At 35.3% G+C, this 17,975-nt stretch overlaps 3 protein-coding genes across 3 annotated transcripts; 1 reads left to right on the forward strand and 2 right to left on the reverse strand.

The window, feature by feature from the left end:
* The first annotated feature begins 638 nt into the window (after window positions 1–638).
* LOC143208139 (transmembrane protein 59-like) lies at window positions 639–5,278 on the forward strand. The gene is made up of 4 exons (XM_076422272.1): window positions 639–976; window positions 1,066–1,180; window positions 1,692–1,975; window positions 2,662–5,278. Exons 1-4 carry the CDS (start codon window positions 836–838, stop codon window positions 2,986–2,988), a joined length of 867 nt encoding a protein of 288 aa, XP_076278387.1. The 5' UTR covers window positions 639–835; the 3' UTR covers window positions 2,989–5,278.
* Window positions 5,279–5,735: 457 nt separating this feature from the next.
* Lint-o (L(3)mbt interactor in ovarian somatic cells) lies at window positions 5,736–10,614 on the reverse strand. Its single transcript, XM_076422223.1, has 5 exons — window positions 7,130–10,614; window positions 6,816–7,026; window positions 6,628–6,737; window positions 6,180–6,554; window positions 5,736–6,092 (listed from the first exon to the last, which is right to left on the reverse strand). Exons 1-5 carry the CDS (start codon window positions 8,264–8,266, stop codon window positions 5,946–5,948), a joined length of 1,980 nt encoding a protein of 659 aa, XP_076278338.1. The 5' UTR covers window positions 8,267–10,614; the 3' UTR covers window positions 5,736–5,945.
* Window positions 10,615–11,308: 694 nt separating this feature from the next.
* Window positions 11,309–17,342, reverse strand: LOC143208122 (uncharacterized). The gene is made up of 8 exons (XM_076422215.1): window positions 15,659–17,342; window positions 15,508–15,598; window positions 14,466–15,430; window positions 14,184–14,397; window positions 13,944–14,105; window positions 13,559–13,853; window positions 11,600–11,882; window positions 11,309–11,522 (listed from the first exon to the last, which is right to left on the reverse strand). Exons 1-8 carry the CDS (start codon window positions 17,006–17,008, stop codon window positions 11,457–11,459), a joined length of 3,426 nt encoding a protein of 1,141 aa, XP_076278330.1. The 5' UTR covers window positions 17,009–17,342; the 3' UTR covers window positions 11,309–11,456.
* Between the last annotated feature and the right edge of the window lie 633 nt (window positions 17,343–17,975).

Below are 17,975 nucleotides of genomic sequence, written 5' to 3' on the forward strand. Positions count from 1 at the left end.
CAGTACATATTTATATATATATATGTGTTAGTTTTGTACATCTTTTGAACTAGCATGTCATTGTCTGCAATCGTCTGCAATCCTTTTCATCCGACATGCGTGCTACTATTGGCGGATCAAGGAGATTTTAATTGTAAATAATCGGAAAACGAAGCTGAAATAAACATTTTTTACTCTTGATATTTTCAAGAATAACATGTATATGTACAACCCTTACATTATTAAACTATAATATTGAAATTGATTAGAGATCTGTCGGATTTCTTTTTAAAATGAGAAAATTATACTGAAAACAATTTAAAAAAACATATATATTATTTTCATACATATATATATCATGTTATTTATAGTTCTGGTATAGCTTTATTTTAGTTGAATGAAAACCTCTAATGAAAGATGACAGACATTATACAAATTGACAAATCATTTTTATTCAAATCGATCTAGTTCGTATCATCAGTAATATAAGAGATATGATAACAGTTGGTAATAGGAATGAGATTTTTCTTCATAACACAGTTTAACAATTATATTAACGAATCCACGCATCAAATGTAAGGCTTATTGTATAGCCTTTTTCATGTTTAGTGTAACAGAAACAGTAAAAATATAAAATTTGGCAGACGATACATGTTAGAAATTCAAAAAAGCTATTGGTCTGTTCCGATAGGCAACAAACCATCCGACCAATGCGAAGCGTTCCCACCATAATTAAATCGATATTTACTCGATTATTCGGCGAGCTATCAACCTCTCGCAAGTGAAGTTTCTCCGTGTAACGAATTATTTTGGCCGAGACATCGAACACTACCTTTGAAGAAAGTGACGTTCTGAAATGAAAGAAAGAAAGGAAACTATTGCATTATTGCTGTTGTTTATTATAAATGTCGTACGAAGCGATACATTTTCCAACACTGTAAATCGAGAGGATCCGTGCATTAATTTGTGTGAAAAAGCACCACTGTCTTTTACAAATGTACGTCTCTTTCTTTGCATATCAGTTTTATTCTGAAATTCTATATATTGCGCATAACTGTTAACCGGAATGTGACATTTCAATTTCAGAGTAAATATGTTAAATCATGTTGTCAACGGGGATGTAGATTCTATAATCTGGTCGACTTACATTATGGATTTGAACCGAACAATTTAAACAGTACCAGAGATGCCTGCGAAGCCTGTATGTAAACGTATATTATTATTTATTACAGCTCTTAAAGAACTGCTTTGAGCTCAATTTCTATTATATAAAAGTTATTAGATTATCCGCTGTAATATTGTACGATATGTAACTCATTATTCGTACAAACTACTCTGGAAAGATTGTACTCATTCGTGGATATAAGTTATACCGTATATGACTGCGAATGTTTATGCATTTTCCAATTTTTGTAGACAAATTTTAAGAGAGTGGAATTATATAAAATTCTATTTTTAATGAGGACAGCCATTGCAGATCTAATTGTAAAACAAATAAAAATTGTACAAAATTCGATTGAATTTTATATTCTAGCTGTTTTTGAAAATTTTCAAAAGCCTTAAACGCATAAAGATCTGCAGTGTATATATCATATACTAGTTATACTTACATTACAGATTTCATTTTTACAAGAAAGAATATTTAAATCTTTTCTGACAAATGTTAACTTCGATACGTCCGAGCAATAGTAATATTTATTTATTTTTTGTAGCATGCACAGAAGCATATTCATTGCCGCAAGGTCGATATGCTTGCATTACTGGCTGTGATTTTATGGGCAGGCAGCGCGTTTCAGATCTGTTAACAATTTTTACTGATGCGATCTATGTAGACGAAGGTGCAGATTCTAATACACTTTTAATGTTGCCTGACATGCCTGAAAATGACATTCTAAGCGATCCTGGTCTACGTAAGGAACTTTTCCCAGGATGGTGGGATTTAAATGGGTTTAGATTGCCGCAGACATATATTAAAACTGTTCCTTTGGATGCTGGGGTAAGTTTCATATTGAGTAATTGAACAGTCTATACTCTACACATGTCCCTTCAGTACATGCCCAAAATATTAGACTCTAATTTAAACACTGAAAACTCTAGAAATTGTGTGTACATAAACACATTGTTAGAATTGTTAGCCTTACTGTATCTTCATGGAAAGTTGTGTGTGTTACTATCTTCTGTAGTCTTGACTAGGGCTGTAACTTTTCCGAAGCTTCGAAGGATTCGAAGGAACGAAGGGAACTTCAAAGTTTCGAAGTTCCGAAGCTTCGAAGTCTTCCAAGTACTCGAAATTTCAAAGTCTTCGAAATGTATGAAGTTGTAACTTATGAGTTTCATACCATGTCACGATTTTTGATAAATAAAAATATTAACTTTCAGTCACCGGTGACTGACACTGAACTTTCCGTTTGGACTTTTCGTAATTAAATTAAATTTAAAAAACTGCATTCTATTAATAAATTTTGGGATCATATCACGAATGTACTTAAAAAATAATACTTTGCAAACAAAGTTTCATTAGTTTTTTTATTCGGTGAAATCGGATATCGCGGACTAAATGAAAAGAAAGGCAAGACAGCCAGAAAGTTACAGCCCTAGTCTTGATTAGACATTATAAGATTTCCATTATACAGATCGTACGATACTAAATCATTTGAATTTTTCAATTTGATAAAAATGTAGACTATAGATTATGGTGTACCGTCAGACTACTCCGGTGAAAATGAGCAGTCAGCTTCAATTCCTGGATCTGATTGGCTTCAGTGTGTCTCGCAACATATTGGTCTACCACAGTGGCTTTTAGCTTCTGCTATTGCAGCTGCAGCTTTGTTTGCACTTTGGCTATGTTTATACTCAGAAAAATCCAAAGATTCTTATAAAGAGATGCTTATCGAAAAGTCTGACATTTCTCCTGCTGTGACACTGTACTTGTCAGAAGTACCATTGCATAAACAACCTCCTCCTAAATACTCGGAGATTGTTGATGTACCAGAATTAAAATTTAGTTAATTGTTCTACCACACTAACTTTTAAATGGTTTTCAAAACTATTTAAATTTAAGTATATCAATACAATTTTGAATAAACTATGTTTACATTAATGTATAGTAGTGCTTTACGAATATTACGAGTTATTAAAAGAGTAATTGTGCTTTCTGTTTCAAAATAACTCTGTTTATAGTTTAAAGATAAGCTTTGAAAATGTGTACTTAAAGAGCCTTAAAAAGTTCATTGAAGTTTTGAAATATACAAGAAAAAAAATCAAAATAAATTATAAAATAGAATACAAAATATTTTCTGGAAGAAACTTACGGTAACATATATATAAATATATATATATATATATATACTGGAATTATTTTATACAAATTAATACTGTTTTTTATAAAACCAAATAACGATTCTTACTATTAACTTTTTTTCCCTATGAAAGTAGTAACAAAAGCCGTCATCGAATGATAAAGAAAATGCACAGATGCAAGACTGCAATATGTACTTTGTTAACCATTTAATAAAAATGAAAAGCTTATGTATTTATAACTGCATATTATTTTTCTAAGTATAATTTATTCATAGTAGAGAAGAGTATTCTAACTTTAATGTACATATAGCAAAATATTTAAATGTATATCTTTTCATATCCACAGAAAGCTTATTCATTTTGTCTACTTGTTTAAAAGATGTTCTATAAATTTAATTTTGATTACAGACTTTAGTATTGAGAAGCATATTCGACTTTATACATCGAACAGATTACCTTAGCACTGTTATTTTGTTGTTTGCTGTTTCTCATTCGTTGCATTTATTATTATGGTACAATGAAAATTCTAATTTTTATCCAAATAAATTATTGATAATATATACGATTTAGAATATTGTTTGTAAATATATATATATATATGAGTTATTGTCTTGAAAATTCCATTTTGTTTCTATGTTACACACAAAAAAAGTAAAGTATTCCAAATATGGAACAACATAGTACAATGTGCGGTTGAAAATAGTTCTGAATATTCTGTGCTCTATTTTACTTCAGTGGAATCTTAAAGTGTGACACAGTATATCACATAATGCATAAATAACAGATATATTGTGAACATTGAGATACAGTTTAAGACTTTTCCATAACATACTTTAATCATATTATACTGAAATGTGTAAACTCAATATTTTCTCCCAAAGTGTAAATTGATGTGTAATTATATAACCAATGGCAGACATTACTTATATATACCTTCAACAAAAGTAGTAATGTCTATCTCTTCATACTAGTATTTTATGAATTATTAAATGTGCAATTCCTCAGAATTTAATGTGATTTAAAATAATGAAGGTGTGATCAAGTATTTACACAACTATCAAAAATTATCGAAACTTTAAAACTCAAATTACTTTGATATTACCATTATATATTTTTTACATCCTTTGAGTTAAGTATTAGTTAATTTCGGAATATACTGTATTTATATAAAACGTAAGTATTATGAATACAGTATTGCGGGAATACGTAAGTTACCGTTATAAAACACCTAACTAAATTATTTTTGACAAATGTGTTATTGTAATTAAAGTTGAGTTAATGAATATATTATACAGGGTGTCCCACTGTATCGAGAACGGCAGAATATCTCGGAAGACAGTGTCGTTATCAAAAAAGTGTTCCTACAAAAGTTATTTGGTATGACGGACTAAGTTACGTGGTACTAATTGTTTTGTTGTGGGTGGATTGGTGGAGGACATTTCAAGGTCACCTTGATTTTTTAAAATGGAATAGTATATTTTTTTCTTTAGAAAATAATAGCGGGTAGTGAGACGAATCCAAAGGTGTGCTAATTAAAAAAAAATTTTTTTTTGCTAATTTTTTTTCCGAGATATTCTGCCGTTCTCGATACAGTGGGACACCGTATAATATTACGGGAATTAAAATTGAATCAGTTTTACCATATTAAATGTTAAAAAAATTAGTCTTTCTATTCAGTATTGATAAAATTAGAATGTTATGTATCTTTATTTGTTTAAAAGGATTCGATTAGTAATATCCAAAATATAATTCTTATATGTATTATGAAAGTAATAGCAATAGTATTTTTAATTAAAGGCAGAGTTTAGTGTATTACCTAGTATGGCGTATATTGTAAATACTAATATGTTTAATGTGTATATATATAAGAAAGCGTATTTCAAACCAAAGTATCATGTTCCTTATATTGGATATTGACAAATTTACTGTACTATTAATAAATATTTGTTATCTTGCTATACATTGTAAAAAATAAAAAAATAATACAAAGGTGTACAAACATTTATTTATTATTTTCCTCGTACTTGAATTGTTTTATTTAAACAGAACCATTTGTAAGTTTTCATTGTGGAACAAAAGGTGAATGTTAACATGTAACAGGCGAAAAAAATCAGCACCATTTAGAGAAATACTGATTACAATCGATAAACAAAAAGAATACATTCTGCTATTATAATACGGGGACTAACAGTGGCGCACCCAGGATGTAATCTTGGGGGGGGGGGGGCGAGTTGAACCCAGCCCTAGGTTTTGCGTGATGACCTTTTTTTAAGCCAAAATATCTATCATCGGTACCCAGGGCTATTCTGTGATTTTAATTTTGGAAGCTGAACATTTTTTTCTTGGTGGGGGACTTGGCTCCCCCCCTTGGTGCGCCACTGGGGACTAATATATAAACGGTAAGCTATACAAACTGTCCAATACAAAAGTATTTGGACAGAAAACAAACAACATCGTTCACTTTTTAATTATCTTATTTTTTTTTATAATAAAGAATTATTTTTTTAATTCAAGATAACTGCGATATGTACAATATGAAAAAGTATCTCGAATCGAAAAAATATTCGCAATCCTTAAATGTAAAAAGAATTTATCTGTACAGTACACGATAAGTTATCAACCTATCTTTTTAGATGTCATCCTAACTATTTAAGTTTTTAAAGTATTTACAGCCAATAAAGTTTTGGATCGTCTCTTCTCACTTGCAGTTTCAATACATGTCTATATATTTTCAACGCTGGGCCTAGAAGTAGATCTAGCCCACTTAAAACATCGGATCGTTTCATCAACAATAGAGAGTGACCATCGATATCCTGAAACAGATGAATAAAAAATAACAGTTAATAAAAATGTTTGAAATATATAAGTTAATAAAGAAGAAATATAAATGAGAAAACTACCTGTTGTCTGAACACTTCAGCTTCCTTTGGGAAAAGTCTTGCAAAATACTGATACACTTGTTCGGATGTCCAATCTGAAGCATCTGGTATGTTTGGATCAATTCCATCTCTTGGACCATCATCCTCCATTTGATCGGAAGACCCTCTGGCAGGTGAAACTTGAGGACTTAAAACTGGAGGTAAAACAGGTGGATTTGATGGTGTATCAGGTCTGCTAGTAACCAGACTAATATTCTGGTTTGCACTTGGTTTATACTGCTTCTGGACGCAATCGTTACATTGCCATTTTGAATTTGATTTTGGTATTATTATCCGTGGAGTGTGACAATAATAATGATAAGCTTCGTCACAGGTAAAGCATGTTGCGAGCGGACCCTGAAGGAAGAAAACGAATTAAGATATATTTAAAAAAATAATAATAATATTATAACCCTTAATATTAACTTACTGCATCAGAAGTTTCACAACATATTGTACAACTTTTACAGCGTTCGCACTGCCAGTTACTGCCCACCTTTTGAAGCATTTCTTCGGGACTATAAATACAACTCGGATGTGCTATAAAAAGCAAATTTGAATTCAATACGATGCGATAAATGTAAACAGTTTCTAATAATATCTAAACAAGATAAATACCTCTGACCGTGCAATCTCGACAAGCAACCAAGCTTTCTTGCTTTTCTTTGGCACAAAGACTACACTGCCTACAAGGTCCGTCCTTGACAGTGGGTTTAGCAGTCTCTTGAGATTCTTGAGACAAAGTAGACTTATTTTGAGAACCAGGCTGTCTTCCACGTTTCCGCTTCACAAGATTATTGTCGGAAGGATCAAACACTTTTTTTGCTCTCTGCAATACACATTTTCAGTTGTTTCAATATCGTATATCCACTTATATAATACAGTAATTGATATCGATTACACTTTTCATTATCAAACTAAATAAGGCATACCTTTCTGCGAGCACTGCGAAATCCACCAACATTAACACTCGATGGTGTAGGCGACGGATTAGTAGAACTTCTTCCCGCATCGTCGTCTTCCCGTTCCTCGCTAAGGTGTCCAGTCTCGTCTCTTTTCTCCTTCTGTGAATTCGTGTCTTCTTTAATGTCTTTCCGATAATCCTCAAACTTGATCTCTATTTCCATAGGATCATCTGTTCGAACGAGTAGGCGCTGTTTACGCTCAGCCTTCGACGATCGTTTGAGGTTATGTGACTGACTATCTGTGGTTTTCGATTCCTCTTTTCCATCTTCAACAGACGTTTGCGAGGGTTCCTGCGATTCCTGTTCTTTCAAAGAATCATGTTCCACTGACGATTCGGTGTTTTCGTTTCTGCCAACGATTATTTCAAAGCATTCTTCCTTTCTGACTTGTGGATCAGGCTTTGGGCTAGCTTGACGCGACGATCTTGGCGTGTTCGACCTAGAGTCCGTAATCGTCAAGTTTTCTGTCTCGTCGAAATCATACAGACCGCCCGTCGTCGATGAAACCGTGTGTAATTCCTTGCGTCGCGCGTTCCCATTCTCGAGGGTAAAAGATTCTCGATGTGTTGGTTCGGCGGTAGTTGTCATGTCAGACGTCGCCACCAGCGAGTAATTGCCGTTCGAGAGACGCGTCAAATTTCCGCTAGCTACTTCTTTCCCAAGGAAATCCTCAACCATGCGCCTCGAGGTAGGATTCGAGACACCATCGAGCAGTTGCTCGACCAACCTATATGCTGGTACACCTTGATCGAGGTAATCCGGCTCTTCTACAACGAGCTCGGCCACGGCGCCTGCCACCATCCCGGAGTTCAACTTCTCCTTCACGAAACCCTCCGGTCGATTTTTGTAAAGTTGCAATCGCGACCATTTCGAGGCATTTCGGTAACTGGTGTTGCCTTTGTAGTCGACCTGAATCACCTTCTCCGCTTCGATCAATCTATGAAGATCGGCTATCGTATCCCGTGCATCCACCGAGAATTTCCGTAATAAATAATTGCAGATTCTGTCGGCGTCGGGTCGCGCTTTACGGCGACGCAACTGATCTATTGCCTCCAGGATCTGCTCCTCGTGGAGTATTTGCGTTTCTACCCGGTGTTGCTGCATTGTTATACGCTGATAGATCGTTCCGCGATATAATGGGATATTCTCAGGTATATGTTTGTACAACGTTCGATAGTTACGTCGAAATGATTTTCACAGTACTTCCTACGCGTTTTTATGGTGTTCGTATGATTCGCGCGCGATGTCATAACGACCGACCGAAATTTCTATATTTTCCTGCGCGTATCCGCTTCGAGTGTATCACTTCGTTGCGCTTCGTTCGAATTTTGTTTCAACTGAGATTTATCTTGCATTTATCTTATTAAGAAACCAAATGTACTTGTTTTAATCTATCGTACGATCACTCAAGTATCAGAAGCGTTTGACTGCATTTGAAATGGTGCAGAGAATAAAAAGTCACAACAACACTCGGGGACCGTTCCGCGTATCAAGCGCAGAATCGCGCTTGTACATAAACAACTTCGAGCGATGTCTTATAATAAAACGTATACATGCATATCTGTATGCACGTACGATTCGTTTCGTTCTTAATTCAATGAACGCGTATTCGCCAGTTGACGGCGAAGCGGCAACACAACCGGAGAAACTCGTTAACGTGATGCAATATTATCGATTGCACGGATCGACCAAGTCAATAATGTGCGAAATCTATGGCGCATATAGAACGCGCGAAATGTCTGCTCGACGTTTAACGTTTAATCACCGAATGCAAAACGATTCCGATGCGGTTCCGAATCGCAAGCGAAATGAATGATCACTTTCTATCCGTTTGTTCCGCTACCGGGAGAGGATTTCGAATCGCGTACCGCAGCTGCGCTGATCCATTGTTGGACTGAAGCCGAGAGGTGCAGAACGATGACAACGACGACGGCGGCGGCAGTGGCCAGTGGCAGCGGCGACGACGTCGAGAGGCAATCTGACAAAGTCAGGTCGTCCGCCGCTGCTGGATCGAACATCGAACTGCAGCGCGACGCATTTCACACCCTTTGCACGCACTTTCGTTGTCGGTATACTTTACTAGCCGCGTACGACGTAACTTCCTTCCGGTAATCGTGAGACACGATTTAAAATTCGAACAAATCGTTATCGAGGTATCGCCGCCGTGCCGAACAAAGGGAACCGTGTTCGTACTGGTGGCGTACTGGTTCCGTTGCACGTCTTTTGTTTCGCTCGTGAAAATGCTCCGATCCATGCACCCATAAATAATGCCTGCTTCACGGGGACGAAACGGGAAAACCGGGGAATAATTGCACTACATACGTGCCAAGTGACCGTCGAATGTCTACGCCACGCGCCAATCGTCGAACGACGGATACCTCTCCTTCTGCACCGATCTCTCTCCCCCTCTCTCACTGTCTCTCTCTTTCTCCACCTCCTTCTCTATCTTTCTCTCTCCCTCGCGGTGCGTTCGACAGACACGTTTTCCACGGTGTTGGATCTCTCTGTTAAGCGCGCTTCGCGACAGGCCACTTCGATACACGCGACCAAACGACGATTCCACGAGTCCACAATCCTTTGCGAATGTACATGCCACACTTACGTGTCTTGGTTGCGTGTGTACACTGCGTGCGTATACGTACCACGCGGGATATTATCGCCGCCGGTTGCGTTTCCCCGTATAGGTCCGCGGGTAACGCGTTGACACTGTGCACAAACCTGCTCGATAAATCCTTTGTCGATCTATCGTTTTGCTGTACGTGCCGAAGATATATACAATGATTCCACGAATGTCGATAAGCTTCAACGATTGTATCGCACAATAGGCACCGCAGCACACCACCGTACCCGCAAGACGCAGTCTTTTCCCGAGGTGGCCTCGCCGCGCGCCAGCCTCCTCTCTCTCTTACTACGTCCCTCCCTCCCTCTCTCTCTCTCTTTCTTGTTCCCGGTTCGACCGGCCAAAATTTCTCGGTGATCCGCGACTTGTAAAACTTTGACGCACCTTTATTCGATCATTATCGCTTGCAGCACGAATCCGATTCCCTTTCGAATATCGTTACGTTGCTGGTACACTTTCCCCAACATCGGGTATTCCAATGTAACTCAACGCGCGAGACGCGCTCTTTTTCTAGAGGCGGCCTCTCGTGCGCGCCGCGCCAGCTCTCCTTCCTACAGAACGCCCAAAAAGATCGAACTCCGTGCAAATCGTAGCGCACTTCACCTCACTGATACTGTCACCTCCGGTGATTCAGAAAGAATCGTTTACACCAACGAGCAGCCTTCTTCGCGGCCGCCGCTGCGAATTATTTCGTGAAAACCGGAGAGCGCCAAGCCGGGTGCGGCTATACGCGAGTGTGGACGGACCGCCGCTGGAGTACGGAGCACGCGGAGCGCACTTTTTGCGGGGACGGGTCCGTCCAGGCACGGCGATACCTTTACTAGCACCCCTCCAAGGAGCCGGCTTCTGCGCATCGCTTTCACCGAACTTAATCGTTTTACCCTTCGAATAATTTCATTCCGTTCCTAGAGAACGTTTCCCGTAGAATTCTCTTCCCGGAGTATTTTAACGTTCGCTTGAACTATATGAGATAAAAACTCTTCTGCGCGGAGTATTGATTCCCCGTTTCTATCGGAAGATTTCGTACATTTCCTCTGTTTTAAATTTGATATCTTTTACGGACTTTAAATGATATTCGTTGTACTATGGAATTCAAGAATTTCACGAGGATGTAACAGTACTGTGAACTGCGAAATCAAATGTATTTCGTTTGCTGATCGAAATGAAAAGGAAAAGCGCGAAGAAGGTTTGTCAATGATTTACGCGTGATACGCCACTGCGTCTGTGTTTTCAGAAACGACCGTGACGTATCGCCATTCTCGAGCGCTGCTGTCCTCGTTCCCGGCCGAGTAGCTCCCTTTCAAGCCTGTTTTCAGATAGACGGATCTGACGCAACAGATCGTAAGCAAATCTTAAATTACGTGCGGCACGTGGCGCGTTTAAATATCTTTTCTTTTGAATCGATTGTTTTAACAATGGTCCTTTTTTAAATGCGTAGGTTTATATTTTTCAGTAGTACTAAAATGTATATATTTATTCTATAACATAATGCAAAAGAAGGGATACAATTCAATTTACAATACCCTACTAAAAGTAATACAGTCACTTTATAGATGAAACGAACATTTTATTGTAAAATACATAGGTACAAAAATTATAAAAGTAAAAAGTACTCACGCCAAATGTTTAATTACATAATCATCGTTGATAAAAAGAAATAATATTTTTCATAAATTAGATATAGCTATTTTCTTTTTCTGTTGTATTATTACCAACGCTGTGGCGTCGAAGTTTTGAGATCTGTTGAGAAATAAATTATCGTTAATTATATATGCATATTCCTGAATTGCTTGCTCATAATAAGACATAGTATATACCAAATTTACTGGTTTCACTTTATGTATGACTTTATTATTCACTCTCAGAGGACTTTGTTGCGTATTATTGCCATTCCTCTTTAAAGATACCGGCGAATTCTTTTGCGAGCTTGACACTTTACATAATGAACCTTGCGGCGACTCGGTCAATCGCTCGTAATGATTAACGTCGAATGACGAATTTAATTTTTTATTGACTGGCGGCGTCTGAGATCTTGGAATGCTAGAATCTACTGAACAGCGCTTGGGAGTTGTCCTTTTTGGCGATGGTATCTTGCCAAACCTTAAACAAATAAATCATCATTTTAACTAAAATTTTCATACCGGTGTTATGCCAAGAGAATAAAAATTTAAATAACAAGTTATTTGTTATTCGGATATTCAAATAAAAAGCAAAAATCATTATCTATTGTTTGAGCAAGTCTAAATGAATTATCTTAAATAATAAAGTTAATTGTTATTTACAAATACAATTTCAATTATCATTTGTATTGACAAATAATAAATTGAATTGTGTTTTTTTATAGGCAGCTAGGTCCTCCGGACGGGCCCGACCACTGGCGATATACCTAAAAAGGTTGCTATAGCAGACAAAAAACGCGCATGTGTTCATTGTATACATATACAAAATACAAGAAATAAGAGAAGACCAAAAACTATTTATTTGATTTCTACCTAAATCCAAATAATAAATAATCTTTTATTTGCAAATAAGGAATAATAAATAGATCACTTTTGGAATTATTTAAATTACTTTTATTCAAATAAAAAGTTTAATTATTATTTGCAATTAAAATCACACGTTTATTTATTATTTAAAATAAAATTTGCCCAACACTGGCTGTACCGAAACCGAAATATTACCGAAATGGATGAAAACCGAAATCGTTAAAATACCAGTTCTGGTATAACCGATATTCTACCTGAACCGATATACAATACTACTAAAACCGAAATAAATACCGTTATTTTTACGGTTTTTCCAATGTAAAGGATGCCCCAAATAAAAAGGAACTGCGCTTAACCCTGAGTGCTTTGTCAAGAAGCACGGTACCTAAATTACTTAAGTATATACAATATAAATACGTTCCGCCGTAAAACCCTCCTTGCGAAGGAACAATCGCGACCCTGAATTCAGGTAAACTATCCACCGACAACGTACACATCTGCCATGGCCATCATAAAACATTAAGCCAAAGACCTTCCAGATGTACCTCCCACAAATTAAGTGATTTTTAAACATTAACAATTATTAACAATTAACAATTATCAACATTAATTATATTAATAAGATATGCGAGTCGCGGAATACCTCGTTTATGATCGTGAAGCAGTTAATGTATCCTATATGTACATTGGAAAAACCGAAATTATTACCGGTAAATATATGTAAATATACCGGTATGATATCGGTATTGTAGGTATCGGTTTAAGACCCTGATTGCAACTCTTGTGGAAAAATATAAATGTAAATAAATTATATACAGGGTGTTTCGTAACTGGTGGTACAAGCGAAAAGGGGGTGATACCACATGAAAAAATAAGTCGAAAATATAGAATAGAATTTTTACATGTGGGGTTTTGTTTTCGAGAAAATCGATTTTGAATTTTCGCCGTGTACGCGGGCACTTGATCACGTCTCGTTATAACAGATCTCACTGTAGATCATTGTCTCGATTAAAGTTCATGTTGATAAACACTTCTAGTGTAACGGAAATGTTTATTTTACCTGTCATCTTACTGTCTTACTTTTACCGCTAAACAGTACAATGCGAACCGTTATAACGAGACATGATGGCACGCGTACCCGGCGAAAATTCAAAGTCGATTTACTCGAAAACAAAGCCTCACATGAAAAAATTTTATTATATACTTTCGACTTATTTTTCCATGTACATAGTATCACCCCCTTTTCGCTTGTACCACCAGTTACGAAACACCCTGTATATATAGACGTACCTTCTTGGACTATAGCTTACACCATTACTGTTATTAGCATTGGCACGTGTAGTTATGGGCGAAATATCACACCTCAATTTCCGCTTATTTACATCGTTATTTGTTTGCGATGGTATTTTCTTTGTTTTTGAATTTTGAGGATCCGGTGTTGACGAAGCTACGGGCTTTAAAGGCCGCGTAGGTTTTGTTACTGAGCTTTGATTAACCATGGAATTAGGTGTACTACTAATTATCTTATGAGTCTTGGGTGGCGTTGTGGTATCAGTGGACGGATTTATTTTTTTATTAATAGAATCTATAAAATAAAAAAATGTTTCAACAAAATTAACACCATTCTTTTTAAAAAATCATTATTGTTTCAAAGGTTATTATCACATCGATATACCTCTCTTTTGCATGTTTCCTATAGGAAGGACAGCTTTCAGTGGACCTTTTTTGTTTATAACGTCTCCACCGATTTTCTTTTTTAACTTATTTTTAACCGCTTCAACCACCGTAGGCTTTTCTTTGTCAAAATTCGTAGTCGTAACCGACTTTGTTTCTCTGTCTAAAGATAAACACCAGTAATTGATTATTTCCATACAATGTCTTAGTTACGTTTAATACATTGATTTATTAATATTACCTCGCAACGAATTATGTTTATAATCATTTGTAGTAATTTTTTGATTCTTTATTGGACCAACAAAACCAGGATCACTAGGAAACCGTTTTGTAAGTTGTTTGAATTGACTTGCACTTTTCCTTTTTGACAATAATGGGCTTGGTATAGTCTTAATTGGTGGAGTTTGAGATATTGAGATACTCCTTCTCGTTACAGATTGGATGGCTGGCTGTTTCTATGAAATTAAACAAACGATTTAATTGAATTATATTTATAACTGTTTCCTTATAATAAAATACTTACTTTCGATTCCATATCTAAACTCAATCTATTGGCAGATTTTGATAAAACTGAAGAATGCGTTTTATTTTCACAATTTAATTTAGATGGTTTCGATATTTTCTCAATTTCTACATCATTATTAACAGTTTTTATATTTTCACTTATATTACCGTTACTAGAAACCAAATGTAGAACCTTCCCAAAATTTTTAAGAAAATTAATTGTAGAATGTTCTTGAGGTTGCCTAGTTAGTAAATTTCCTATATTTGTAAGAAGTTCCTTTACGACGTTTTCATTTAAAGAATTATTACTTTCTTCTTCTTTATTTTCGTTACTGATAGATAATTCGTCGTTTGACTTCTTTAATTCACTACTAATTTCTTTTAAGCATTTTTGACTATTAGCAGAGGATTTATCAATGTCTGAATCGTTACTATTTAAATTTTTACCAAAAGCTGATTCTTTAACATTCGCTGACAAATCGCCGGTAACATTATTTTCTTGACTACATTCCATATTAGTTTCTACTACATTTTTTATTTCTAAATTGTTATTTGATTTGTGTGGGCTTTTCGCTAAATTGTTAGTTAGATTAAGATAAGTATTTAATAACTCGGTATTACTTTCCCAGTTGACACACAAAGCTTTTTCTAAATTCTCCAGTAATTGATTTGCCTCCTTATTATTTTCTGTCTTAATCAATTTTTTAAGATCCAATAAAAGTGTCGCCGCTGAGACGCGATTTTCAGTAGGCATTGGATCAATCAGTTCCTTCTCTAAATCTTTCATATTTTCTTTTGGCGTTTTATTCGCGCTTCCTTGTAAAGCACTATCTTTATAAGGGATAACTTTCCCATGGTTTGAAGTTACATTTTTTATATTAGGAGATGCAGGCAATTCAATTAAATTATCAACTTCATCATCAAAAGCTGGAAGTAACTCAGATAACCATAATGGATTGCTGGTAATCAAGTCATCGGTGCTTGCTAAATAATAAAATAAATATTATAGATTTTTGTATCATTATTTTCATCTCTTATTAACTATAATAATATAAACTTACATGCTGAACTCGTTTTTAAAGCCATCTCTTCAAAAGTTCTAGCAAGAAGTTTTGCTTCATGGAGTATCGATAGATTGAGTTTGTTCCCATCCTGCAAATTTTAGGTAAATATTATTTATTTCATTTTTGACGAGCAGTGGCGGAAACTTACAAGAAATACCGAATCCGACGATATGTCTGAAATAGAACTCTTACATTGGTCCATACTATAATTTGATTCTGGTGAGAATGAATCAACATCTATTAACCTGTTATTTGTATCACATAACTCTTTTTTCTCCACCACAGTCACGCATTCATTAACATCATTACAGAAGCTGGAGCTGATTTCATTGTTTTTATTTGCAGTATTTTCAGGAACATAGAGTTCTGAAGTTCTTGCTTTAAGTTTATCGAGTCGGTCTGTTAAATCAGACATAGAAGATCTTGTTCTGTTTAAATTATTTGCTACTGGTTTTGCTAAACCCTTTAAAGCTGATACCATAGAATTTATTCCATTCGTATCATCCGATTTTTCAGATGAACAGCTTTCCAAGAATGTTCTATTCAGGGTACCATTTGATAACATTAAAGATGGATTCATTACAGAACAAGTAGAATTTATTGTAGCTATGGAAGAAATACTTGTTAAACTTGAAAATTGAGAACTCCCAGTGCTGCTGCTTTTCAGAAAGCCTTCATTTAAAACATCAAGTGGAGATGATAAGCCACTTTTGTTTTCTGTTACCGATGCCTGATTTAAATATTGTGGCCTTTTTGGTAACACGTCACCTTGTGAAAAAGATCGTTGACGGTCTGGCAGTTTTAATAAGGCAACAGATGATGGAATGTAATCAATTGTTGAAATTTTACTCCGATTGTCACTACAGGTATCAATTTCTTCTTCGAACAATACATCATCCATTAATGATTGATTTAAAATAGACAAATCAGCATTTTCAATTTTCAAAGTAGGTATAACAACTTTATTTTTTAATAATGATAAATTGAGAGGAGCATCTATGGACTTTAAACCATCTGTTTGAATGTCAAACTCTGTACCTTCATTAGATATTTTATGAGCACGTACATTCATTCGACTTAGTTCTTTGTCGATCAAAGCTTCATCCAATGTCTTGTTCATTTTTAATTTCTGAGAATTCTTCTTTCGTTTGAGGTGATAGTCATCGGTAAAATCAACAGAACATGTCTTAGATGAAGTTTTTTTTTTATGTTTTGGTTTAAGTGCCTTCTCCAGAACTACCTCGAATGGGTCATCCTTTTTCTGGATGTACTCTGTAGTTTTATGTAGAACCATATCAAAAGGATTGTTCTCTAAACTCTCACGTTTTCCAGTCACTTGAGAACTTCCATTATTGACACAATTATTACAATTACCGTTTTTCGTATCTGTAGGAATAGGTATCAAAGGCGACGCAAGTCTACAACTTATAAAGTCCCTTCTGTCAGGACTGTTTAAATCTATAAGATCGCACATATTTATGTTTTTATGCTTTGGCATCTCTTATGTTTAATCTCGATAACAGTATTAAATCGTCCTCACATAAATTAAATATTACTTCGTAAAAACTTACTAACGTCCACAGTTGCCACAGACATTTTAAAAATTTATTCTACTGCCCTCTAGTGATCATTTCGGAACTTTAAATGTACATATGTACACACCGCATGGATATGTATAAATACATAAGTATTAGCATTTTACAACGAATATTTACACAATTTTGAAATAGTGAGCAGTAGAAATAAACAATTGATTATGTGTAATAGTTTTTTTAATCGTATACTTTCATTATTTACTCTTTTAGACAGTTGTGAACTATGTAAAGGATGAAATATATTGTAGAACAGATGATAACAACCTGTATATTGTCGTAATTCACGCTATCATTACTGCAATTACTGTATATATATATACAGAGATGATATATATAATGCTTACTTATTTGATTGTTTCATAACACTTGCGAATCAAGTTATACCTACTTTAACCGTTTTTAATTGAAAAAATGTATTACATGTAGAATTTCGATTACAAAAGATGTACGTGTCAGCACGTAATATATTATAAAAGAATGTTTGAAAACTGAAAATTGAAAACTGCTATATATATCTACTACCAGAGAGGAAATCTTGTATTTACGCATATTTCTAGTATGTTTATGTGCTGAAAAATGTGTTCTTGCCCAATTATATTCTCGTTATTTTATCAAATTTACCGCTCTGAGCAATTGACCTGCTCGCGGCCCCCTAGATCGGTCCTTGCGTTTACAACAAAGTGAACATATTATTTATTTAGTCATTCGTTTTCAAAACACAGATATATAAAATGGCTTCCTATGAAATTTCTATTTTTAACTGCAGATCCTATGTTGTTTCTTCGCGGTAGAATTTCTGGTGAAAGCAATCTTTATGATTGACGCGCTTTACAACAGGCAAACTATTTCTCATTGGTACGCTGTTCGAAG

This window comes from Lasioglossum baleicum, chromosome 4, assembly GCF_051020765.1.
Source record: "Lasioglossum baleicum chromosome 4, iyLasBale1, whole genome shotgun sequence".
NCBI lineage: Eukaryota > Metazoa > Arthropoda > Insecta > Hymenoptera > Halictidae > Lasioglossum > Lasioglossum baleicum.

Coding starts and splice junctions, on each gene's coding strand:
- LOC143208139 (XM_076422272.1), top strand. CDS start 836: ATGAAAGAAAGAAAGGAAACTATTGCATTATTGCTGTTGTTTATTATA. Junction 977..1,065: donor CACCACTGTCTTTTACAAAT/GTACGTCTCTTT, acceptor TTTCAATTTCAG/AGTAAATATGTTAAATCATG. Junction 1,181..1,691: donor CAGAGATGCCTGCGAAGCCT/GTATGTAAACGT, acceptor TATTTTTTGTAG/CATGCACAGAAGCATATTCA.
- Lint-o (XM_076422223.1), bottom strand. CDS start 8,266: ATGCAGCAACACCGGGTAGAAACGCAAATACTCCACGAGGAGCAGATC. Junction 6,738..6,815: donor TCGAGATTGCACGGTCAGAG/GTATTTATCTTG, acceptor TGCTTTTTATAG/CACATCCGAGTTGTATTTAT. Junction 6,555..6,627: donor GTTGTGAAACTTCTGATGCA/GTAAGTTAATAT, acceptor TTCTTCCTTCAG/GGTCCGCTCGCAACATGCTT.
- LOC143208122 (XM_076422215.1), bottom strand. CDS start 17,008: ATGCCAAAGCATAAAAACATAAATATGTGCGATCTTATAGATTTAAAC. Junction 15,431..15,507: donor TTTAAAAACGAGTTCAGCAT/GTAAGTTTATAT, acceptor TTTATTATTTAG/CAAGCACCGATGACTTGATT. Junction 14,106..14,183: donor TAAACATAATTCGTTGCGAG/GTAATATTAATA, acceptor GTTTATCTTTAG/ACAGAGAAACAAAGTCGGTT.